The following is a 26,492-nucleotide window of genomic DNA, read 5'->3' as shown; positions in this document are numbered from 1 at the left end:
ACCTTTGTCTGCAGGTTTGATCACAATGTCGGGGTTAGACCTGAGAGAATGAAGTGAACCCGGAGGGCTCATTTTCCAAGTGTCTAGTTATTACATCCTTTATAATGGATTCTAACATTGTCCCTACTATTGACATCAAACTAACAGATCTGTATTTCCCCGTTTTCTCTCTCCCTCCTTTCTTAAATAGTGGGATTACATTTGCTACTTTCCTGTCTGCAGAAACCTTTCCAGAATCTATAGAATTTTGAAAGATAACCACCAATGCATCCACTATCTCTATAGTCACCTCCTTCAACACTCTGGATGTAGCTCATCTGGTGCAGGAGATTTATCAATCTTCATTTCAGTTAATTTTTCGAGTACTACCTCTTTATTAGTACTAATTTCTTTCAGTTCCTCATTTTCACAAGTCCTCTGGTTTCCTATAATTTCTGGGAGATTTTCTGTATCTTTGTTCGTGAAGACAGACACAAAGTAATTGATTAGTTTTGTCGCCGTTTCCGTATTCTCCATTCAGATGATGTTTCCACTTGAGGAACTAGGGGGCCATGAATATAAGATAGTCACTAATAAATCCAATAAGGAATTCAGGAGAAAGGTCTTTTACCCATAGAGTGGTTGGAATGTGGAACTTGCTACCACAAGGAGTAGTTGAGTAGATGCATTCAAGGGGAAGCTAGAAGAGGGAGAAAGGAATAGAAGGATATGTTGATGGGTCAGATGAAGGAAGTTGGGAGGAGATTCATGTGGAGCATAAATGTAGCCATGGGCCTATTTGGTCGAATAGTCTGTTTCTGTGCTGTAAATACTATGTAAAGAACTATCCATCTAACGTTAGTAGCGGGTATGTTTACAGAACCCGTAATTTTATCCCATATTAATAATATTTGCTGAGAAAGGTGTAGGTTAATTAAAGACAACCAGCATGCTTCAATAAAGAGCACATTGTATCTTTAAAAAATGTAGAGCTTTTTAAAAGAACAGAGTGAATTGACTAAGGCTATGGAGTGGATGGTGTGTATGTGGATTGTTAAATGGCAGTTGATAAAAGTGCCACGTAGGAGGCTTGTTGATAAAATTAAGGTACGTAGTATTGGGAAATGTCACAACATGAATAGGAGTTTGGTTAGAGGACAGGCAACAGGTTAATGGGTGTTTTTAGGACTGGAGGGATATAAACAGTGCTGTCCTTCATGGGTCAGTGGTTACTCCATTGCTTTTGTCCATATATTTAAATGACTAAGCAGTTTCAGAAGGACATAGACCGTTTAGTAGTTTGTTTTAAAAAAGCAAGCATATGGAATCCTCAATTTTATTAATTGGGATTACAAGAACAGAGAGGTAATGCTAAACCCCCCATACAAATCATTGGTTAAGCGAAAGTTAAAATATTGGCCCAGGTTTAGATGGCTTATGTTAAGCAAAGATGTCAAGGCTGTAGGGAACATACAGAAGAGATTCCTATGATGCTATTGGGGTGGAAAGGTTTTATTTTTGAGGAGAAACTAGAGAAATTGGTACTATTTTCATTAGAATGAAGATTAAAATGAGATCTGGTAGAGGTATTCAAAGTTGAGGGGTTGAGTTAGGGAAAAAGTATTTCCACTGATCATCAAGTCAGTATAAATCACCAGAAAAGCAATGTGACAACCTTGGAGAATATTCTTCTCTTACACAGAAGGTTGCTCTGATATGGAATGCCCTACCAGCAACAGCAGTGAAAGAGGAATGTATAATTTTTTTTTTTAAAAAGTAGATATCTCTGTCAAAAGATAAATTTAAAAGGGTACTGGGAAGGAGCAGGGGATTGTGATTGGTTCTTCGAGAGCTGACGTAGACACGACGGACTGAATTTGTTATAAAATGAAATTATTATAATTACTTTCTCCCCACTGCACCTCTTTCCCCCCCCAAATCAGACTGCATTTAAACTCGGCCTAAGCCATATCCCACTTGCTGATGCTGGATTGGATGCCCTGGAGGATTGGTCGACTCGTATATCCAAGCATACCATTCAGCCTTACTACAAAGACATTTTACCACACCTGGATGGCTACCTGAAAACAGCGGCTTCAAGTAAGAACCTTCAGTTCATCTCTGTTTTTACATTCAGCTTTCCATTCATTAAATAAAATTGTTCAGGGGTGTAAAAGGTTAGGATAAAGGATTGTGCTTTAGAATATTGCAGAAGTATTCAGACTTGTTTATTTAATACTTGGGTGCATGTTGTGATTATTCAACAATAGATGATGCAGAGCTGTTGTATTACATTTTAGTTTACTGGTTGAAGTATGATATTAAGCAGACTTATAAAACAGGTGAACATCATACAGCTGGAGAAGTATAATAGTCAGGTGCACAGTAAAGTCGTTTTATTCAGCAGTCTGACTGGAGGGCTAGGACTAAATGCAGAGCACCACTAAAGTTGAAAAGAGAAGTGGAGAGACAAAATAAATCCGGAAATCTTGGTTTGATGAGATCCAAGTTTGGCTTTTAAAAGCTTGCAGATTTAACAGGAAGGGAAGTGAAGAAAGTAAAGAGTTTCAGTACATCAGGATCATGAGAAAGAACATGTGAAGCGAATAGATGAAGAAAGATTTGTGGAGATGAGGAACGGAGATTCCAGGATTATTTAAAAAGTCATTTGACAATGCAGTGCAGTTCAAAGGATTACATCACCAATGTTCAACATGGAGTAATTCCTAGCTAAACCTGAACATGTTAAATTTAAGTGAGTTTTGCCTCGTTATCTTGTGAAAATGTTTCTTAACCTCAGAACATCCCAAGTGCTTTACAGTTACTGTACCTTTGCAGTGTAGTTGCTGTTGTAATGTAGGAAACGAGGCAGCCAATTTGTGCACAGCTCTCCCAAACGGTAATTATGGAATTAACCAGGTAATCTGTTTTTTAGGTGTTGGTTGCAGGATAAATGTTAGCCCGGAGACTGGGAGAACTCCCCTATTGTGAGATGAAGTCAATCAGACAGGGTAGAATCATACAAAGTTTAAGCAACAGAAAGAGGCCACTCGGCCCTTCGTGTCTGTCCCAGCTAAAAAACGATCCACCTATTCTAATCTCACCGCCCTGCAGTTGACAGTACTTGAGGTGCATATCCAGACTCCTTTTTAATGAGTTAAGGGTCTCTGCCTCAACTACCCTTTCAGGCAGTGAGTTCCAGACCATCACCACTCTCTGGGTGAAAAGGTTTTTCCTCATCTCCCTTCTAATTTTTCTACCAGTCACTTTAAATCTGTGCTCCATTGTCACTGACCTCCCTGCTAAAGTGAATAGAGCCTTCACCTCCATTCTATCCAGGCCCTCAAAATTTTGTACATTTCACTCAGATCTCCCCTCAGCCTTTTCTGTTCCAAGGAGAACAACCCAAGCCTATCCAATCTTTCCTCATAGCTACATTTTTCCAGTCCTGGCAACATCCTCATAAATCTCCTCTGTACCCTCGCTAGTGCAATTACATCCTTTCTGTAATGAGGTGACCAGAACCGCACACAGTACTCGAGTTGTGGTCTAACCAATGATTTATACAGTTCCAGCATAACCTCCCTGCTCTTGTATTCTATACCTCGGCTAATAAAGGAAATGATTCCATTTGCTGCCTTAACCACCTTATCGACCTGTCCTGCTACCTTCTGTGGACATTTACTCCAAGGTCCCTTACTTCCTCTACACTTCTCAGTATTTTCCCATTAATTATGTATTCCTTTGCCTTGTTTGGCCTCCCCAAATGCAGCACCTCACACTTCTCTGGGTTGAATTCCATTTGCCATTTTTCTGCCCATATGACCAGACCATCAATATCTTCCTGCAGCCTACAGCTATCCTCCTCGCTATCTACCAATGGCCAATCTTTGCGTAGTCTGCAAGCTTCTTGATCATGCCCTTCCATTTACGTCCAAATTGTTACTATACACCACAAAAAGCAGGGGACCCAGTACTGAGCCCTGCGGGACGCCACTGGAAATAGCCCTCCAGTTACTAAAACAGCCATCAACAATTACCCTTTGTTTTCTGCCACTGAGCCAATTTTGTATCTACCTTGTTGCATTTTCCTGGATCCCATGGGATTTTATTTTTTTAACCAGTCTGCCATGTCAGATCTTGTCAAAAGCCTTGCTAAAATGCATATAGACCACATCAACTGCACTACCCTCATCTATCTTCCTTGTTACTTCTTCAAAAAATTCGATCAAGTTGGTCAAACAAGATCTTCCCTTAACACATCCATGCTGACTAGCCTTGATTAACCTGTACTGAGGTTAGACTGACTGGCCTGTAATTATTTGGTCTATCCTTCGCTCCCTTTTTAAACAGAGGTACAATGTCAGCAATTTTCCAATCCTCCAGCACCACACCTGTATCCAGTGAGGACTGGAAGATGACTATGGTCAGACCCTCTGTTATTTCCTCTCTTGCTTCTTTTAACAGCCTGGGATACATTTCATCTGGCCCTGGTGATTTATCAACTTTCAAGGATGCTAATCCCATTAATACTTCCTCTCTCCCTATGTTTATCACATCCAATACTTCAGACTCTTCCTCCTTAACTACAAAATCTGCATTGACCCCCTCTTTTGTGAAGACAAATGCAAAGTATTCATTAAGAACCATACCAATAACTTCCACTCCTATACATAGGTTACCTTTTTGGTCTTTATGGGCCATACACTCTCCTTAGTTATCCTCTTACTCTTAATGTATTAATAAAACAACTTTGAATTCACCTTGATTTTGCTTGCCAATATTTCATGCCCTTTGTTTGCTTTCCTAATTTCCTTTTTGATTTCACCCCTCCACTTTCTATACCCCTCTTGGCTTTCTGTAGTATTGAGTTCTCGGTGTCAGACATAAGCTTTCCTTTTCTGCCTTATCTTACCCTATAGGCTCCTTGACCTCCATGGGCCTCTAGATTTGGCCACCTCACCTTTTTCCTTTGTGGGAACATGTTTACCCTCAGCTCCTTGAATCTCCCCTTTGAATGTCTCCCACGGTTGTGACACTGATTTACCTTAAAGTAGCGGTTTCCAGTCCACTTTTGCTAAATCACTCCCCAGTTTAGTAAAATTGGCCTTGCCCCAATTGAGAACTCTAACTCCTGTTCTATCTCTGTCCTTTTTCATAATTATGTTAAAACTGACTGACTGAAGTATGATCACTACCACCAAAATGCACGCTCGCTGCCACTCCTTCCACCTGCCTATCTTCATTTCCTAAAACTGCACCCTCTCTTGTTGGACTTGTTACATACTGGGCAAAAAAGTTCTCTTGAAAGCACCTCAAGAATTCTGCTCCCTCAATTCCTTTCACGCTAAAACTATCCCAGTTAATATTAGGGTAATTAAAATCCCCTACTATTACTGCCCTATTGTTCTTGCACTTCTTAGAGATTTGCCTACATATCTGCTCTTCTATCTTCCTCTGACTGTTTGGGGGTCTATAGTACACTCCCAGCAGTGTGATTGCCCCTTTTTTGTTCCTTAGCTCAATCCATATGGCCTCATTTGATGAACATTCCAACATATCATCCCTCCTCACAGCTATAATTGTTTCTTTGACCAAAATTGCCACTCTCCCTCCTTTCTTATCCCCCTCCTATCCCATCTGAAAACCCTGTAACCAGGAACGTTGAGCTGCCATTCCTGTCCCTCGTTAAGCTATGTTTCTGTAACAGCTATGATATCATACTGCCATGTATCTGTGCCCTCAGCACATCTGCTTTATTTGCTGTACTCCTTGCATTGAAATAGATACCCTTGAGCACTGCCAAATCTTCTTTTATTTTCTAACCCTCTTTTCCTCTGTCTTCCAGACTCGTCCATTAATTTTCCACCTTCCATTTTAATTTCTGATTTAGTCCCAGCTGAGTCTACCCTCAGGTCCCCATCCCCCTGCCAAACTAGTTTAAACGCTCCCGAACAGCTCTAGCAAAATGTCTCGCAAGGCACTCAGTCCTGACTCTGTTCAGGTGCAACCCGTCCGGCCGGTACAGGTCCCATCTCCCCCAGAGCTGGTCCCAGTGTGTCAGGAATCTGAAGCCCTCCCTCCTGCACCATCTTTCCAGCCACGCGTTCATCTGTCTTATCCTTCTATTTCTATACTCGCTTGCACAAGGCACTGGGAGTAATCTGGAGATTTCTAATTTTGAGGTCCTGCTTGCTAATTTCTAACTTAGCTTCCTAAATTCTGACTGCAGGACCACATCCCTCTTTCTCCCTATGTCGTTGGACCATGACTGCTGGCTGTTCACCCTCCCCCTTCAGGATGCTCTGAAGCTGCTCAGTGACATTCTTGACCCTGGCACCAGTGAGGCAACACACCATCCTGGATTCACGTCTGCGGCCACAGAAACGCCTGTCTGTTCCCCTGACTATTGAATCACCTATCACTATGGCTCTTCCAGTCTTCCCTGTTCCCCCCCTGTGCAGCCGAGCCACCCATGGTGCCATGGACTTGGCTCTGGCTGCAGTCCCTAGGTGAAGCATCACTTTCCTCTGTATTCAGAACTGAATACCTGTTGGAGAGTGAGATGCACTCAGGGATCTCCTACACTACCTGCCTGATTCTTTTTGATGTCTGGTGGTCATCCAGGTAGACAGAGCCTCAGTTTAACATATTGTCATGCAGGCCCCCCACCTGCCAAGAATGAGGCATATTAATTTTGTCATATGAATATTGCTTTTAAACTGTTGCTGGAGTGAGGAAATGACTTGTTAAAAGGATCAGTCGTGGCTGGAAAAAAACATTTTTGTATACTATCAGACAGCGCTTGGAGGGACAAAGGGGCTATTCCCTTCTCCAATTTAACCCACAGTGGACTTTGGGCACCAGGTATTGCGTGTAAGAAGAGACATTCCAGGGTCGGCTAAGACAAGAGAATCCACAAACAGACATGGTCAGACCAGCTAGTCACATGACTAACCTGCTTGGCAATTTGGGTTTTTCTGAATTGTACAAAGAGTTTCAATAATAAAAGACTGTTTGATCCTGGAGTGAGAAGACCTCTCCTGTCTGCTCCCATCTCTTTCTCACAAGCCTCTGGACCCACTGAGGACACATGAACTTCAAGAAAGAAAAGTCCCCTACATCAAACAAGGTTTAAGAAGAAAAGCAAGACCTACCTATAATCAAGGAGTTTACAGCGAGCTCAAAGAACAGTAACTAAAACCATCTTCAGATATTACCTCAAACTTTTCCCACTTTATTTATTCTCTTTTCTGTCTCTATCTGCATATGTGTATCGTGTATGCATGGTAGCGGGGCGCGTCACGTATCTGTCGGTGTTAACCGATTTAGAGTTTAAGTTCAATAAGTTCAACCTTCTTTCTTTAAACCTAAGAAAATCTGTTTGGCCAGTTTCTTTGCATTACAATTGGAAGTCAGTGAGCAAGGTGTTAAGCAAAGGTGAGAAAGAGGTCTCTGGTTTGCTTTCAGCCTTCACCTGGTCTTACTGTAACAGGGTTTAATTTTAAACACACCGTATTTTTTGCTCCCCCTTGGTGAATCCTTGTTCACCGCTTTCCAATTATAAGGCAAAAAGACTAGCACAAACAGGCTTTCTTAGGTTTAAAGAAGAAAAGTTGAAATTTATTAAACTTGAACTTAAACTCGAATTTGGTTAATGCCTACGGATACACGCCATGCCCCATGCTAGCATACATACACGATACACGCGTGCTAATAGAGACAGAAAAGAGCAGAAGAAAAGTAAGTGGAAAGGTTTGAGGCAATATCTGAAGAGTTGTTGTTACGGTTATTCAAGCTCACTGTAGAGTCCTTGATTGCAGGTAGATCTTGCTTTTCGTTGGGGCCCAGTATTCTTCTTAAACCTTGTTTGGTGTAGGAGACTTTTCTCTCTTGGGATTCATGTGTCTTCAGTGGATTCAGAGGCTTGTGAGAAAGAGATGGGAGCAGGCAGACAGGAGAGACTGTGGCGAGCCAGCCAGGAGAGATCTTCTCAGTCCAGGAGCATTCTGATTTCTGCCCAAACTGTTTGTACAAATTCAAGAAACTCAGGTTCCCCAACAGGTTAGTCATGTGACTAGCTGGTTTGACCATGTCCGTTTGTGTATTTGGCCATCTTAGCAGCCAACCTGGAATGCGGGCTCCCCCACCTTCAACATCTGGTGATCAAAAGTCCATTGTGGGTTGAATGTGTCAGGGAATGGTCCTTTGTCCTTTCCAAGCACTGTCTGTTAATATGCAAAAGTCTTTCCAGCCACGATCTGGCAATTTCTTTTAAAGCAAATTCTTTCTTAACTTCAACAGCAGTTTGAAATTTAATGTCCATGTGGCGAAATTAATATCCCTCATGCTTGGCAGGTGGGGGCCTGCATGACAAAAGATTCATTAAGGGGGAGCTAAAAAAAACGGTGTGTATAAAATAAAACCCTGTTACGGTAAGACCAGGTGAAGGCTGAGAGGGAGCCCTAGACCCCTTTCAACAATATCATCTAAAAGACAGCACTTCTGACCGTGCAGCAGTTCTTGGAATGTCAGCCTGGATTATATGTCCAAACCTTTGCAGTGGAGTTTGAACCCTTCACCTTCTGACTTAGAGGAATGAGGCTAACAGCTGAACCACAGCTCACACTTGCATTTTATACATATTTAACCATCCTCTCAAGACATCAACTGTTGTGAAAAAATGACTGGGATTTAACTGTGTTTTAGAATTATGCAACCATACATTATGATAGAAGAAAAAAGCTATTTTTGAGTATTTTAATTATGGAAACTTCATTTTTTAACTTCATATTAGATGAGTTTGAAAACAACTGGGAAATGATGAGCATTAATAGTTCAAGTAAAGGAGGAAACAAGGTTCTTATACGTCGCCTGAAAAATGCAAAGGCTCTTTCTATGGTACGTGACTGTGATTTGAAACGTGGTCTTATAGCCAGTATTGACGAAATACTTGGTGAGCGATGCAATTCTGATTTTAAATCTTTGTTTTACTGTTCTTCTCATGAAACAGAGTGAAGAGTCCCCTGCTGCAGCTGTGAGACATAGAGTAGTGTGGTTACTTGGGTCCCTTGGGGGGCAGATTAACCGAAGTCTGGTCACAGGTGGGTGTAATGACAGTTGAAAATATGTCAATAGATTGATAACAATAGGTAAAAGAGATGGAAATTTAAGGCTGCCAGATATTGTGTAATTGTATTTGTTCTAGGTTTGTCTAGACTTTGGGCTTAAACTTAATATTAATGGTCTCGTGAAATGGCAATGTATCTGTCAGTTCCCCTACTTAATATTCATACTAATTGCAGTTGTTTAGTTTAGTTTAGTTTAGAGATACAGCACTGAAACAGGCCCTTCGGCCCAGCGAGTCTGTGCCGACCATCAACCACTCATTTATACTAATCCTACACTAATCCCATATTCCTACCACATCCCCACTTGTGCATATATATTTCATTACCACATACCTACACTAGGGGCAATTTACAACGGCCAATTTACCTATCACCTGCAAGTCTTTGGCTGTGGGAGGAAACCGGAACACCCGGCGAAAACCCACGCGGTCACAGGGAGAACTTGCAAACTCCACACAGGCAGTATCCAGAATCGAACCCGGGTCCCTGGAGCTGTGAGGCTGCGATGCTAACCACTGCGCAGCCCAATTTTTGTTTACATTTCTTTCAATGGGTGATATGTTCCTATGTCACCTCACTTACTAAATGTGAGGATATGCCAACTGGATGCCATATGCTTCCCACAGTAAGGAAGGGAATATTAGTGGAAGATCAATTCCTAGTTCTTCACTTTATAGGACCAGTTGTAGCCACATGAATTCCTGGGTACACATTATCCAGCTCCCAATCTCTCACTTGGCCTGAAGTGGTAGATGACCATCAAAATTTGATGCCTAAGCACCTGGTGCTCACATTCTCTTTTAAAGCTGTTAATTATTTAAGGAAGTGCTTTGATATAGGCTAATTTTTCCATAATATTTGTCATCCTGAAAGTAGGATTCGAGGTGTCCTATCTTTCTTCTTGTACCTCATTATTTATTACTATAGGAAATTTATATTTTGTAAATGAAGTCTGATTCATTCCTCAGCCGTGTATTCACCCAACAGTGGGTACCACCTAATACCTAGGACACTGGCCATGTAAAACACGTGTATTATGTAGGGAGCATCTTGTTCAGGTGCTCTTTGCCACTGTGTATACTCCTTCATTCTGGACCATTCGTGTTGATGGCGCCAGACTCCTTTGCACACAGGATAAATCCCTTACAATCTTTAACTGGTATTTGTTTCTGGTTCTTTTGCAGAGTTTATTTTAATTTTACAAAACAGTTTTAATTTAATGATTATTGCAAATAGACTTATTTTGTTTGTGCCTTCAATATTTAGTTGAGGCCATGTGTTTCGTTAGAAATTTTCCATTCGGGTTTTCCTTTGACTCTAGTTGATGCCAGTAGCTGACTGTAAGATCTGCAAAGATTCTCAGATTTTTCGCACTTACAATTCTTGGCATATTGTGGACTGATGTTGCATTATTTAAGAAATGTGAAGGCTACACCAGACTCAATGAAGTGCTCATTGTGATTGTTGGAGGGCAATGCTTCATACAAATATAGATGTCAGTTGGATGATGCGATGGTCATTTATATGTAGAAGGTGAATTTCAATTAAGGAATGAGAATGAAGAGACCTTTGGTAGGTAATACTTCATTTTGTGAAGGAAAGGAGAGCATGTCCATATGGAAACAGGGCAGAAATGGGATTCGGATTGCTGTTCATGTGAAAGGTAAACTCTTACGCAGGCCTGTTGGATTGAACAGCCTGTTTTCACATTGTAATTACTATATAGTTTTGTAAAACATCTACAAAATGGATTCTGTTGTTGTAAAATGCTAAACATAAGCATTGAAGTACTTCCTTACAAGTTAGAGAGGCTTTAGCCCGCATTGATAGCATGCAGCTGCTTTACTAAAGATTGTCATTAAAGTGCATTTTGAAATATATTCTCAATTTTCATACAAAAATAAGTTATGTGTAAATTACAGTATTGCATAAAAATTTCAAGAAATGCTTATGTATTCCCACTTGAATTGTACAGCTGCTTCTTCTGAGGAAATGATGAAGAAGTGTGTTGCCTGGGTGGCAGAGAGACCACTGAGTTTTGCAGTGCCATTTGCAGACATGAAACCTGTCATATACTTGGATTCATTCCTACCGCGCATCTCTGAACTTGCGCTTTCTGCCAGTGACCGACAGACAAAGGTAAGCCAACATATTCTTCATCCACGTTATATACTATGTTCCTGGTCAGATGCAATATTGCTACCTGAAGGAGAGCCTGTTAGAGTGCATTCTGCTCCCATAGCTCTGTTCTTGCAACATATCCTCTACATTGTCTCAATAGTTGCCATGTTGCGCTGACCAGAAATTATTTGCATTTCTTCCAGCCCATGCTCAAGATGATAAAATACTGCGTTAGTTAACCATTTATAACGTATTTAGATTTTTATCTTGTACATTTTATTGCTATCTGTGTATAAATTTCTTAACTTTTTGGATGTAGTAAGCTTATTTTCCAATTCATGAACTGAAAATGAGGCACTGTGAGCATGTTAGAAGTGTGTTTCTCAGGCAAGGGATTGTTACATAGCTACTTCATAGTTGCAAATCTCAACTTGTCAATTTTTTTTATGACTGATAAATTTTAAAACATTTCTTCATATTTTTAATATGTTAAAACTTTTTTTATAAATAAATCGTGCCAGGTTGCAGCTTGTGAACTGCTGCATAGTGTGGTGGCTTATATGCTCGGAAAAGGATCCCAGATCTCAGAAGGACATCAAGAAACAATGTATAAGCTGAACAAACACATGTATCCTGTCTTACTCCGTCTCGGTTGTGATGTGGATAAGGTAAGAATGCTATGGGCCTAAGTGTAGGAGCAATGCGATGGATTATTTATTAACTTGTTTTAATTAAAGTTTAATCTGTGGTAGATAAAAATCTATCTATAATTCATAGATTAAAAGTATAGCATACTTGTAACACAATTCCTGTCATGAATTTTCTGTCGCTTGTTTAAACTTGCCTATTTATTATCGTTATCTCTGATTAAGTCCTCCTGATTTGTGTCTCCAGGGTAGGATACCACTGAGCCACCTGCCTGTTTTTATTTTACTGGATGTGAACCTTGCTGCATCCATGTTGGAAAGCCACTCTTCCAAAAAAGCTGAGGGGGAGGAAGTCGATCCAGCCTTCATTCTCCTACACGCACTCCCCAATGCTCTTGCACCCCAAAACCACTCTCCTCAATCCTCTCAGGAACTCACATGAACTTTCACACTGTTGTACTGCTGCCCCACTCCCAGATCATAATCTCCCCTGTTAATGGCCCTGGACCCCAGCTCTTTCCTGCCAATAGTTCCACACCAGGCTCCCCTTGCCCATTGTTATCAGATGCAGCACCTCAACCACTTCTCCCAGTCACCAGTTGAGTGTCTCTCCCCCCCACCCCCCCCTTCAACTCCCACTCGACTGTTTCACTCCCAATAAACCTCATACCTCTCCACCTCATGTCAATGCTGCCATGCTTCCAGACCACCATCCAACCACTACAAACCCCAGCATTCCCACCATATTCCTAATATGCTATTCCCAATATTTCCAGCTACCTGAAACATGTCTCTCACTAATCCCAGATCCCAGCATCCCCGACACCTTTTTGTGCTCTGATTGTAACAATGAACAAGATTTTTTTTAAAAATCAAGTATGTGCATCTCAATTGCCACTGTAGTTTCATTTGTGGAATGTAAATAGTATTGAATAAATATGCTCCATTGATATTTTGAAGTTTTCCTTTAGCATAATGAGAAAATTTCACAATTGTATCTACTCTGAAGATTTGATTGTGGTAATTCACTCCATGGTTAACACACTGGAGAGAATCCCTCAACTTAAACTGGCTCTCCAGAGAGGAGTGTGCTCCTTTTCCTTCTATATTTTGTGTATTGTACATACCATAAGTAGCTGATAATGTCTGCACCATGTTGGCTTTATGCAAAGATTAGAGCCTTAATATAATGTGTTTTTTACAATTATATGTAGGTAACCAGTCAGTTGTTTGAACCACTTGTTATGCAGCTTATCCATTGGTTCACTAACAACAGGAAATTTGAAAGTCGGGATACAGTGGCACTGCTGGAAGCTATTCTGGTAAGAATTGTTCTCTTGTGTTCTTAGTATTTGAACACCCAAGGCAATATTTAATTCCCTGTAAACAGTGATTGTAAACATCTGTCTTGGCCACATAGCACTGAAGTTTTTTTTGTTTATAAAAACAAGGAGACCAAAACCTTTATAAACAGCCATGATCAAGGGGATTTCTCTTCTCTTTGGCCTCCTTATCTCGAGAGACAATGGGTAAGCGCCTGGAGGTGGTCAGTGGTGTGTGGAGCAGCGCCTGGAGTGGCTATAAAGGCCAATTCCAGAGTGACAGGCTCTTCCACAGGTGCTGCAGAACAATTTGTTTGTCGGGGCTGTTACACAGTTGGCTCTCCCCTTGTGCTTCTGTCTTTTTTCCTGCCAACTGCTAAGTCTCTTCGACTTGCCACACTTTAGCCCCGCCTTTATGGCAGCCCGCCAGCTCTGGCGAACGCTGGCGAACCAAGGGGATTACATGATGTGAAATTAACCAGGCAACTGAGTAATGTTAGATAAATGACTGTTTAAAAATTCAAGATGTTTATTTTAAGTTTCCATCAGTTACAGTTTTCCTTTTGGTCTTTGTGTTTGTTAGTGTTCTCTATGAAATGTTTCTTTTCTGAGGTATTGACAAATATTTAAATTAATTTATTACTTTTTAAGATGTTGGCAAGTAATAATTTCCTAATTAAAATGTCCACCGATATTTAAATACTGAATGTAGATCCAGAAAAGCAGGAAAGGTAACTGAGAAATGAGCAATCCTTGTTTAAACATTGAATGTTCATGCTGAATCACAGTCGATTGAACTGAGCTTAATGTACAGAGTTTTGGACACAGAGCTAATGCAGTAGTACAGGTGGAAGTACACCTCCATAAGTTGTATTGCATTCTTAAGCCAGTGATGGGGGAATTATGACTTTCATTTACTGGACAATGCTTAGTCCTGAAACAGATTGCAGTGTAGGGTAGTGTTCAATTTGTTCTGAAAGCTGAAGAGAAGTATCTAATTTTGTTAGGATGGCATTGTGGATCCAGTGGACAGTACTCTGAGAGACTTCTGTGGGCACTGTGTTCAAGAGTTCCTCAAGTGGTCCATAAAACAGACGACCCCAGAGCAGCAGCAGAAGAGTCCAGTAAATACAAAATCACTCTTCAAGAGACTCTATAGCCTTGCTCTTCATCCCAATACTTTCAAGCGACTGGGGGCAGCCCTTGCCTTTAACAGCTTATACAGAGAATTCAGGTAGGTTTCTTTGGTACCTTACATATGTAGTCTTTAGGTAGTTTCATATCTAGACCAAAATCAAATCCTCAGTGGTGTATTGCAACTTGAAGCAGAGTTGAACGATTTGTGCAAGCTAACTGCATATGGGGTGTTCTGTGACCTCCACTGAAAATCATTTTGCCTAGACTTTTACAAACGCACATTAAAATCAAATTGTTTGGAGCTTTTTTATCTTCAGTTACAATAGATTGAGGTACATTATTTCACAACATTAAAAAAGTTGTAAGAAATTATTTATTTATTTAGTCTAAAACCTTAATTTTAAAGTGTGAAATACAAATGGCCAGGTGGCTTTTACTGATATATCGTGAGTACTCCTTTCACTTGTGTTGAAAAATCTATTTAAAACGGTCATTCTTCAAATCTTATGAAAATATTTGGCAGATTGTTAGCTGCTTTCAATGGTAAAATTTTGATCAACGCACAAAATATTTTTTGTAAATATTCAAAAATTGCAAGCTTCAGAGTTGATATTAAGCACTTTCAAACTAAGGTGATACACATCTAAATTTTGCAACTGTAAATTTTCATGGAAAGTATATCTCCCTCTTTTTTCATTAATGTGTAGTGCAATTCTGTTAGAGGACTGAGGCTGAGAGTCTGCCTTTAGGCAATTGTTATTAGTTGTGCTTCCAATAGCTCACTCTCTTCCATCCCCCAGTACACACCCTTAAGCCTGATGGCTGCAAATGCGACCACAATTGATGCCCAATTGGTCGACTGATTCAAAATCCAGGTTTGGCAAACCACGTGTCTCACTTTCCTCAACCAAATCCTCCCATTATCCAGGATTGTGGTGGAAGGCTAGCGCAACCACATCCCCATTTCTCTGTGATTAACTACCTACACAACCTCTGTCCCCTCTCCACTCGCCTCCAATACCAAGTATGAAGAGCTCATGGGGATTTATTTGTCTCTATGGTTTTGACCACCCGTGTAGGCAATTCTGCCACTTCTCAACCCTGCTATCAACCTCTAGTTCTGAATCCTTATCACTTTGCAGTTTCTCTTCCCTTCCTGCCTTTTTCTATGTTCATCTCTTTCATACAATCCATTTACTGCTCTCTTGCTCTCCTCTCTAGTCTGTTCTCAGTCACTGAATTACCCTCCTGATCCCATGCTTCCTAACATTATTAAAGACTGCTTTATGTTTAGTCACTGTTCATTTTTCAAAACAACGACCATCGGCCTTAACCTAACCTTTCCCAACACAACCTCATTTCTCATCTCCCCTTTCTCTAAAATCTTTGAATATGTTATTACTTCCCAGCTCCATGGTCATTTCTCCCTAGATTCCTTGTTCAAATCCTTTCAGTCCATGCTTATGGCATCAAGACCGCTCTGGCCAAAGTTACAAATGACCAATATCATATACTCCACTTCTCCATCATTGACTCCATTCCCCTGCCCCAGCCACACATTCAGGGTGAATCAGACCACACATAACCTTGGCACCTATTCAAGTCTGCTGAACTTCAAAATCCTCATTCCTTATCCTCAAGTGCTATTTGCTTTCACCTCTGCAATATTGCTTGCTTGCACCCCTACCTCAGCTCTACTGCTGCTGAAACCCTTATCAAAGCTTTTTGTCACCTTCAGACAAGTTTTGTTTCTGGTATCTTGTATTCTCCTCCTTCATAAAGTTCAACTTGCCAAAATTCAGCCATTCATGATGAGTACTACACACAATCCTGCTCATCAATCTCCCTTATAGTTGCTGACCTGGGTTGGGACCTTGTTCCCCAGTGCATTGAACATAAAATGCCTCTCCAGCTTTGCCCCACCCTATCGCTGCAATCTCCTAAACCCCCATTGACCATCTTCTGCAACTTTGACCTTTTATGCATTCCGCTTTCATTTTATCCCACCGTTGGGCCTTGGTTTTATACTCTTCAATTTCCTCCCTGAATCCCTCAACTTCTCTCTCCTGAAAAAACATCTCAAACTCATCTTTTCAAACAAGCTCTTGATCCTCCTCCCACCCTCTCTCTTTCTCTCTCTCTCTCTTAGTCCATTTCGGTTTCTTTATATCATTTATAATCTCCTCCCCATCGGGAAAAAAACATCTTGGGACATTTTCTTTGTTTAAGGTACTTCAAGTTATTGTTTTAATAGAAAGCAGTATATTGTATTTGATACGTAGATTGGTAACAAAAGTTAATTATTTAGCACTCAATTAGAGAAGTCATTTTCCTGAATGAAGTGGACTTCACACATCTAAACCGAGCCATCTGACACACTGATGTACAAATAAACTCAGGATTTATTTTATTTCTCAATTACCAGCAGTGACATTTCTCTATTTTTCTAGGGAAGAAAGTGCATTGGTTGAGCAGTTTGTGTTTGAAGTGTTGGTTGTGTATGTGGAAAGCCTTGCTCTAGCACATGCAGATGATAAATCATTGGGTAGGTTTCTTGTCAGATCAACTGTAACTTATTGGTATGCAACTATTCTATAGTGTAATCGTTTTTAAAGCTGTCTAAACTGTATCTTTTATTTTAACCATTCCACCCTTCTGGAAGGAAATGGATTTATTTATAGACCTTGTCTGCCTATTTGTCTTAGTCCATGAATACTAACTTGTCACTTCAGCATATTTTTATGAGTGACTTCACATTGGCCATTCTTTTCCTAGAATTGTGCATCCTGTCCCAGTAAAATAACTAAGACATCAGTACATTTCCACTAAACTACTTGGGGTTTTAATGGTTCAAGCATAGTTGATAGTAATAATTGAGGTGGTGGCATAGTGGTAATGTCAGTAGATTAGTAACTCAGAGCCCCAGGCTAATGCTCTGGGGACAGGGGTTTGAATCCCACCATGGCAGATGGTGGAATTTGAATTCAATTAATAAATCAGGAATTAAAAGCTACTCTAGTGCGACAATGAAACCATTGTTGATTGTTGTAAAAACCCGACTGGGTCACTAATGTCCTTTTAGGGAAGGAAATCTGCTGTCTTTACCTGGTCTGGCCTACATGTGGCTCCAGACCCACAGCAATGTGGTTGACACTTAAATGCCCTCTGAAATGGCCTAGCAAGCCACTCCGTTGTATCAAACTGCTACAAAGTCTAAGAAAAGCAATGAAACCAGCACTGTTGGTGTACCTACACCCCAAGGACTGCAGCGGTTCAAAAAGGCATCATACCACCACCACCTCAAGGGATGGGCAATAAATGCTGGCCTAAAGTGACGCCCACATCACACAAACGAATAAAAAAATTGTATTTTTGTGCAATTTGAACACCTATGCTGTTAATTTGGGAAAAATAGCATAATTCCATGTAAACATAATTGAAATCCCTGAATTCAAAATGATGAGGATTGTTCTTTATTTTAAAATAAGTTATTACTAATCAAAACAAATGGTAATTTCCCTCTCTAGGTACAGTTCAGCAGTGCTGCGAAAGTATTGATCATCTGAAACGAATTATCAAACAGAAAGCTCCTACTTTGAACAAACGTGTCGAAAGGCGTGTGCCCAGGTTTGTGTATGTTTACTGTGAACTTTTCAACTTGGAGTCAAAAGGGTTGTGTATATTTCCAAAAGGAGTCTGTTGTATGTGGAACAATTAAAAACAAATATTAGGTCAGTTTATTTGTCCCTTTGCTTCCCCACACCCTGCTCCCAAAAACAAAATGTTGATTTCTTGCTGGAGAACAGGTCCATGGATGTCAGACATTCTTGCATCAACCTTGATGGTGAATTTCAGCAAGCTATTCGACTGGGTGGCATCATAACCAAAACCCAATTTTATTTTCACTCTTCAACACCTGTTTTTCCAAATGAGGTCATCAGGATTGCAAACCCTAGCCAATTTGCACCCCCCCATCCCTTTTTCTAAACCAAAGGTACTGAGACCAAATATATTGTCCCCACTACAGCCCTGGCTGAGATAACTAACTCAATAAATAGGGAGGAGAGTTGAACTTGGTAACCTTTCTGGTCTGTACAAATCAACTATACACTGGATAAACATCCTCTGTTATCAAGGAAACTTGTGTACTAGCCTTTAAAAAGTGGGCAGGATAACACAGCCAACTAGGTGTTACCCTTTGCACTCTGGAACCAAATTTTGATTCCATCCCCAGAATAACAGAATGAAGTGCTGTTCTGGCTGTAGGTGAAAAAGAGAGTCCGAACAGTCTTTTAACAGTTGCTAACTGTCACAGTGCTACAGTTTAAAATTGTATATTAGTTTGACACTTAAATTGGCCATCTTAGAAATCACAGAACCCACTGAAAACTCACATCATACATGCTGTGATAGAAACTATTCTTAATTTGGAATTATGTATGTATAAAGGTAATGTTGTGTTAACACTTCAGTGTGCTGCTGCTGAATGAAGTTGACCTGCAGATTGCAGTAGCCCAAATACAGAATGGTGAGATGTTGATTAGAGGTCAGGCACTTGCTCACAGGAAGAGATGTATAATTGGGTTAGAAATTCTCATACATATAGTTCCAACCACCAGTTCTGGAAGTGTATAGATAAGAGCCTTGTACCAGGTCGCCTCAATATCTTCTCAATTGTAGAACTGTGCACAAGTCAGAAGAGTGGAGATAGGAAAAAAATGAAATGTGAAGTAATCTAGTGATGGTGTAAAAAGAGCTTTCTTTGCAAATTTAAGGACTGAGAAACTCCTAAAGCTGGCACAATCTAGAAACAAAAATTGCCCATGGCAAAAATTTGTACAATTAGCCTGTCTGATATCTATACTAAGGAGTGTGAACAGGTAGCTGTATAGTAAACAAAACTACATAATTGTGACTATACTGTATTTTCTTATACCTTTTTATGTTTGGTTTTCACAGGGGATTTTCCTCTGATAAGGCAGTATGTTTAACAGACATTGTCATGTGGCTGTTGGTTCAATGCGGACGACCCCAAACAGAGTGTCGGCACAAATGCATGGAACTCTTTTATGAACTAGTTCCCCTTTTGCCAGGTGTGCATTTCATTTTTAAAAATAAAACCTATTTTGTTTTATCATAAATATGCCATTAGTTATTTTTATTTCTCGTTCTATTTTTAGAAAAATAGCAGAAAATGTTCAAGTTGCATGTAACTTTGATGTGTTGATGAAAACCTACCAGTTGTACAGTTTGTTTACTAAGTACAGCATTTTTCTTTAACTGCTGTTTCTCTATTCAGTTCATGTAGTTTCAGGGTCTTCCAGGATTGATTAATTCAACTGAAAGAACTCTTCTGCTACATGTAAAAAAAAAAAGAACTCCTGAGATCTTTGAATTTCTTTTTCCAGAGGATTCACTGGTCTCTTTGACTCCTGCATAGTTGAGATGGCAGGCTGGTGACCTGCTAACATGCTGCACTGGTGTCACGAAGTACAAGAATGCTCTCCCTCCCTCCTGTTTTCTATTTCTTGTCTCTTCCAGATCCCTAGCTCTCACTCATTGTCTCCCAAATTACTGCGAACTCATGATGGGGAAATCAGACTTGCACTAGATTAGTAGTGGCATTGAGACTTCACAGTACCATTGTGCTATCAGATTTTTCATCACTGTTTTAAGTTGTTATATGACTTTTAAGAATCAATTATAAACAGTAATTATAAGTACTGCCTATGTATTTGCTTTTAGAACACAAAACACCATCATCTTGGTTGGATGAAATTCTAGAGAAGAATGATGTTTCATTTCTGGTTAATAAGTTTGAGGGAGCTGGTAATGACTGTGACAGATGTTCAGGAATCATTTTTCATCCCACATTTAATGATCTGCGAGAGCCCTTCAGCGTAAGAACAGCCTTGCAGTGGATGGATATGTTACTGGCAGCTCTAGATTGTTACAATACATTCATAGGGCTGCATTTGGTCCAGCCCAATAAACTTCTGGGTGAGTCTGCATTTATATACTTTTTAATCAATGCAATTTGCTCCATTGGACAATTAGAATAGATTTTGTGCTCATCTAGGTGAAGGCCAACATCTGAAATTTTTATCTGTCTCACTTTTCAGATTTTGAATTTGCAGTGTTTTTCCAGCATTTTCCATTCTGTCCTTCTGTGTTAATCCAGGGAAAATCACAACTCTGTTTATAATCATGAAATCTGTGTAAATTGTCTTGCGGTGGTGTCCAACTTAACCTTTATGAAAAAAAAGCTTCGCAAGATCAAGAATTCCCTACTGCAGCAACAGCACTGTTCGATCTCCAGAGCACCATTAGCAATAGGTTGAAAGTCGCAGTGAATGGTGAATCATTGATGATCAGTTCTGTGAACTGGGAGGAGAGAAGGAGGGGAAAAGAGTGGCAGTGCAAATTAAGAGTGGGAGGGAGGAGAAGAAAAGAATGCCAGCATGAACTTTGTTGGAAAGAGGGGAATGACAGCTGGTATGAACTCGTGGTGGGCTGGGAGGAATACTACTACCATAAATTGAAGAAGGAGGGAAGGGTGCCAGTGTAAATCGGGGTGGGGGTATAGAATAGTGCCAGTATGAACAGGGCGAACACGGTATGAGCAAAAACTTACATTTATAAATCACAGGAAAATATCCAAAGGGCAAAAATTGATACTGAGCCAAATGAGATATTGGGAGAGGTGACACTTCAGTCTTAGTCATAACCAGATTACAAGAAGCGTCTTAAAGGAGGGAAGAGAAGTGGAGAGGCAGAGAGATTTAGAGAATAAATACAGAGCTTAGGACCTAGATGACTGAAGGTACAGCCGTCAATAATGGAGCGAAGAGAGTGGGGAATGTGTAAGAGGCCAGAGTTGGAGGTTTGTAGGCCTGGAGAAGGTTAGAGATCGGGATCATCAGGATGTGGGGTGATTTCAGTATGAAGATGAGAATTTTAAATTTGAGGTATTGGTGGGCCAGGAGGCAATGTACAGTACAAAGGTGGTGGTGAGTGGCACTTGTTGCAAGTTAGGTGTCGGCAGCAGAACTTCGAATAAGCTCAAGTTTATTGAGCATGGACGATTTAAGGCTGGTGGGAGAGCATTAGAATAGTCGAGTTTGGAAGTAATAAAAACATGGATGAGGGTTTTAGCAGCAGATGGAGTGATGTGGTCTTTATGGTAGAGAGTATATAGAGTTGGAAGGTCAGATCAGAGTCAAATGGGACACCAAGATTGCAAACAGCCTGGTACAGCCTGTGACAGGGGCCATGGAGGGGATGAAATCTGAGTTTGTGATGGAGGCTGACAAAAATGGTTTTGTTTACCTAATGCTTAATTTGGAGGAGGTTGCAGCTAATCCAGGATTGGATGTCAGACAAAGAGCCTGAAATCACATAGGCAGTGGAGGGGGTCAAGTGAGGTGGTGAGTTAGAGCTGGGTTTCATCAGTGTGCATGCGGAACCTGACATGTTTTTGCAAGATGTCACCGAGGGGTAGCAATTGTTGAGAAATAGGAGGAGGTGAAGGATAATTCCTTGAGGGTCTCCAGAGGTACAGTGTGGGGGCAGGAAAAGAAGCCACTGCAAGAGATTATCTTTCTATGACCGGATGGTAAGATTGGAACCTTGCAAGACGAGTCCCGCTCAGCTGGACAGTGGAGGAGAGGCTTTGGAAGAGCATCGTGATGGGGTGAGAAGGAGACAGTTGTGCCAGTGTAGGGGTAAGAAAGACTGTAGGAAAGAAGAGTAATTCCATGAACTGGAAGGGAAATGGTGATTATTAATCTGTTATAAAATCATTTCTAATCAGATGCAGCAATGGAGAATATAAAGACATATCCACGATGTCCTACATTTTTTGCCCAATTTTTAAATTATAAGTTCAAATTTCCTGTAAGTACTAGGCAGGTCCTGTCTTTCATAAACCCATGTATCCTATTAGTATCACCTTTACTTTTGAATTGTTTCATTAATAACAGATGGTAGCATGATTCCCATTAAAGGTGTCAGGCCAGTAAATTTATAATTTCCAGCATCATATTTTGTGAACATTGCAAAACACTGTCCACTGCAAATTTGGATATTTCAGTGAAATTTTGGTGTAATGACACAACACGGGAGGGAGAGAGAAGAATGTAAGTTCTTTATGAGCATAAAGCCTTGTACTAAATCTCTCCGATGTTTTCTTTGGCCACTTGCAGGAACTTATCAGAAATCTGGCTTCATGAAAGCCATGGATTTCTTCCTGAAAAATCTTGCAATGCACGATATCACAGCTGCAGAGGAGAGCTTTGCTTGTGGGATCAAGGGCATGCTTTTTAGCCCGAGAGAGAGAGAAGAATACAATTACAGTAAATGCACTATCATAGTCCGTATTATGGAATTTGTTAGCGTGATCCTGGGGGGCTGTCCGCAGGATTCCTGGAAGGTAATAATTCAGATTTTTACAGAACGTGCTAGGTATTTAAAATTGATTGAGATATATAATTATTGGTCAATAATGCAGATGAAAAGCATTTTTTTGGTTCATCCTATTTTCAGTCCTTCCTCTTCCAACAATGAGTGTTCATCTTGAGCCAACTGCTGGATGCTACATCGGTCTCTGTTCCCTTCTTGCTTGCAGGCGAGTGCCTTAACTACGCATCACAAGTGTGGTCGATTAACTCACAAGTGTAGGGGATTAAAGCCATGCACTTGCATTCTACCACTATGACACAGCAAAATGCTAACTCACTGTTTTAGTTATTGGAGAATGTTATTTATTTTCCCCTACTCTCTGGTTGCATCCTGCCTGTTGGATAACCTCTTACTGGATCGCTGCTGATCTATAATCAGCAACTGAGAAATATGGAAGCAGCCAAATATGATGCTCCCTGTTATTTTCCTTCCCCATCTCCTCCTGTGGGGAGCTATCCAAGCTTTCCAACACAGTTTGACTAAGTGTGAGAACTTGCTGTCGGGTTTGTGGCGCAAACTTGAATCCTCCCCTGCGCGGTCCAATGGAACTCAAGTACGTCTCACTGCATAACCGTGTTGTAACACAGTATTAATTATAAAGTTATCAAGTGTTTACAGCACAGAAACAGGCCATGCGGCTGAACAGGTCAATGCTGATGTTTATGCTGCACACAAGCCGCCTCCCACACTTGTTCGTCGAATCCCATCAGCATCTCCTGCTATTCCTTTCTCCTCTTTGTGCTTGTCTAACTTTCCCTTAAATGTGTCAGTGCTAATTATAGTGAAAGTTACATTGATATTGTAATTAAATTTGAGATGTTTGCTGCAATGAATGGATGTAACTTATGCAAAACAATTTTTAACTCTACGATTCAGATTCAAATACAGTGTATAACAAATTTACAGGGACCTTGGTATAATTGGAATATTTGATCAGGCTGCCCATCTCCCCTCTATTTTAATATTCCGCTTATATTGCTGTGACATAAGGCTGTACTGCATTAAGATATCAGTTATATTGGATCTTTACAAACTAATAATTAAAGCTGTTTGAACGTGTATAATGGAATCTATTTCCTTTTTAATAAATGGTAAAGACATTGTGCATATCGAGGTTTTCACCTAATGCCAGAACCCCTGGCTGAAATTCTGACCATACCGAAGTGAATGCTGTCCTTATGAGAAAATGGAGTGAATTTCTATTTTTGGCACCCACTGTCAGTTAGGGAATCTGGTGGATACCATGATCTGTGTGCTGCAAGGGAACAAAAATAAGTAATTCCATAGAACATAGAACAGTACAGCACAGTACAGGCCCTTCGGCCCACGATGTTGTTCCGAACCTTTAACCTACTCTAAGATCAAACTAACTACCTACCCTTCATTCTACTATCATCCATGTACCTATTCCAAGAGTCGTTTAAATGCCCCTAACGTATCTGCTTCTACTACCGCCGCTGGCAGCGCATTCCACGCACCCACCACTCTCTGTGTAAAGAACCTACCTCTGACATCTCCCCGAAACCTTCCTCCAATCACCTTAAAATTATGCCCTCTGGTGATAGCCCTTTCCACCCTGGGAAAAAGTCTCTGACTATCCACTCTATCTATGCCTCTTGCACCCCTCTATCAAGTCACCTCTCATCCTTCTTCGCTCCAATGAGAAAAGCCCCAGCTCCCTCAATCTTTCTTCATAGGACATGCCCTCCAGTCCAGGCAGCATCCTGGTAAATCTCCTCTGCACCCTCTCTAAAGCTTCCACATCCTTCCTATAATGAGGCGACCAGAACTGAACACAATATTCCAAGTGTGGTCGAACCAGGGCCTTATAGAGCTGCAGCATAACCTCGCAGCTCTTAAACTCAATTCCCCTGTTAATGAAAGCCAACACACCATACGCCTTCTTAACAACCCTATCAACTTGGGTGGCAACTTTGAGTGATCTATGGACATGGACCCCAAGATCCCTCTGTTCCTCCACACTACCAAGAATCCTGTCTTTAAGCCCGTATTCCGCATTCAAATTCGACCTTCCAAAATGAATCACTTCACACTTTTCCAGGTTGAACTCCATCTGCCACTTCTCAGCCCAGCTCTGCATCCTGTCAATGTCCAGTTGCAACCTACAACAGCCTTCCACACTATCCACAACTCCAGCAACCTTCGTGTCATCGGCAAACTTGCTAACACAGCCTTCCACTTCCTCATCCAAGTCATTTATAAAAATCACAAAGAGCAGAGGTCCCAGAACAGATCCTTGCGGAACACCACTGGTCACCGAGCTCCATGCTGAATACTTTCCATCTACTACCACACTCTGACTTCTATGGGCCAGCCAATTTTGTATCCAGACAGCCAACTTTCCCTGAATCCCTTGCCTCCTTACTTACTGAATGAGCCTGCCATGGGGAACCTTATCAAACGCTTTGCTAAAATCCATATACACCACATCCACTGCTCTTCCTTCATCAATGTGTTTTGTCACATCTTCAAAGAATTCAATAAGGCTTGTGAGGCATGACCTGCCCCTCACAAAGCCATGCTGACTGTCTCTAATCAAACCATGCTTTTCCAAATAATCATAAATCCTGTCTCTCAGAATCCTCTCCAATAATTTGCCCACTACCGACGTAAGACTGACTGGTCTATAATTCCCAGGGTTATCCCTATTCCCTTTCTTGAACAAGGGAACAACATTTGCCACCCTCCAATCATCCGGTGCTACTCCAGTGGACAGTGAAGACGTAAAGATCATCGCCAAAGGCGCAGAAATCCCTTCCCTCGCTTCCCGTAATATCCTTGGGTATATCCCGTCTAGCCCCGGGGACTTATGTGTCCTCATATCATTCAAAATTTCCAGCACATCCTCCCTCTTAACCTCAACCTGTTGGAGCATATCAGCCTGTTCCACGCTGTCCTCACAAATGACCATGTCCCTCTCACTAGTGAATACTGAAGCAAAGTATTCATTTAGGATCTCCCCTACCTCCTCCGACTCCAGGCACAAGTTCCCTCCACTATCCCTGATCAGCCCTACCCTCACTCTGGCCATCCTCTTGTTCCTCACATAAGTGTAGAACGCCTTGGGATTTTCCTTAATCCTACCCGCCAAGACTTTTTCATGTTCCCTTCCAGCTCTCCTAAGTCCATTCTTCAGTTCCTTCCTGGCTGCCTTGTAACCATCTAGAGCCCTGTCTGATCCTTGCTTCCTCAACCTTAAGTAAGCTTCCTTCTTCCTCTTGACTAGCTGTTCCACATCTCTTGTCATCCAAGGTTCCTTCACCCTACCATCCCTTCCCTGCCTCATCGGGACAAACCTATCCAGCAGTCGCAGCAAGTGCTCCCTAAACAACCTCCACATTTCTGTCGTGCATTTCCCCGAGAACATCTGTTCCCAATTTATGCTCCCCAGTTCCTGCCTAATAGCATTGTAATTCCCCCTCCCCCAAATAAATATTTTCTCATCCCATCTGCTCCTGTCCCTCTCCATGACTATAGTAAAGGTCAGGGAGTTGTGATCACTATCACCGAAATGCTCTCCCACCAAGAGATCTGCCACCTGGCCTGGTTCGTTGCCAAGCACCAAGTCCAACATAGCCTCCCCTCTAGTTGGCCTATCTACATATTGAGTCAGGAAACCTTCCTGGACACACCTGACAAAAACTGCTCCATCCGAACTATTTGCACTAAGGAGG

The 26,492-nt window shown here is 41.1% G+C and overlaps 1 protein-coding gene across 4 annotated transcripts in view; it reads left to right on the top strand.

The window, feature by feature from the left end:
- Positions 1 to 26,492, top strand: part of prkdc (protein kinase, DNA-activated, catalytic subunit) — a 283,563-nt gene that overhangs the window by 56,216 nt on the left and 200,855 nt on the right. For all 4 annotated transcript variants that reach the window (XM_068031803.1, XM_068031802.1, XM_068031801.1 and 1 more), the window contains exons 21-32: positions 1,923 to 2,079; positions 8,777 to 8,880; positions 8,993 to 9,083; positions 11,086 to 11,249; positions 11,753 to 11,899; positions 13,093 to 13,200; positions 14,208 to 14,434; positions 16,788 to 16,882; positions 17,865 to 17,964; positions 19,297 to 19,430; positions 20,083 to 20,337; positions 22,542 to 22,768. In XM_068031803.1, coding sequence (XP_067887904.1) covers positions 1,923 to 2,079; positions 8,777 to 8,880; positions 8,993 to 9,083; positions 11,086 to 11,249; positions 11,753 to 11,899; positions 13,093 to 13,200; positions 14,208 to 14,434; positions 16,788 to 16,882; positions 17,865 to 17,964; positions 19,297 to 19,430; positions 20,083 to 20,337; positions 22,542 to 22,768 — 1,809 coding nt within the window. The remainder of the gene's footprint in view (positions 1 to 1,922; positions 2,080 to 8,776; positions 8,881 to 8,992; positions 9,084 to 11,085; positions 11,250 to 11,752; positions 11,900 to 13,092; positions 13,201 to 14,207; positions 14,435 to 16,787; positions 16,883 to 17,864; positions 17,965 to 19,296; positions 19,431 to 20,082; positions 20,338 to 22,541; positions 22,769 to 26,492) is intronic.

Source organism: Heterodontus francisci, chromosome 5 (assembly GCF_036365525.1).
Source record: "Heterodontus francisci isolate sHetFra1 chromosome 5, sHetFra1.hap1, whole genome shotgun sequence".
NCBI lineage: Eukaryota > Metazoa > Chordata > Chondrichthyes > Heterodontiformes > Heterodontidae > Heterodontus > Heterodontus francisci.
Note: the sequence above shows the minus strand (reverse complement) of the source record. Positions and strands in the feature narration are given on the sequence as shown.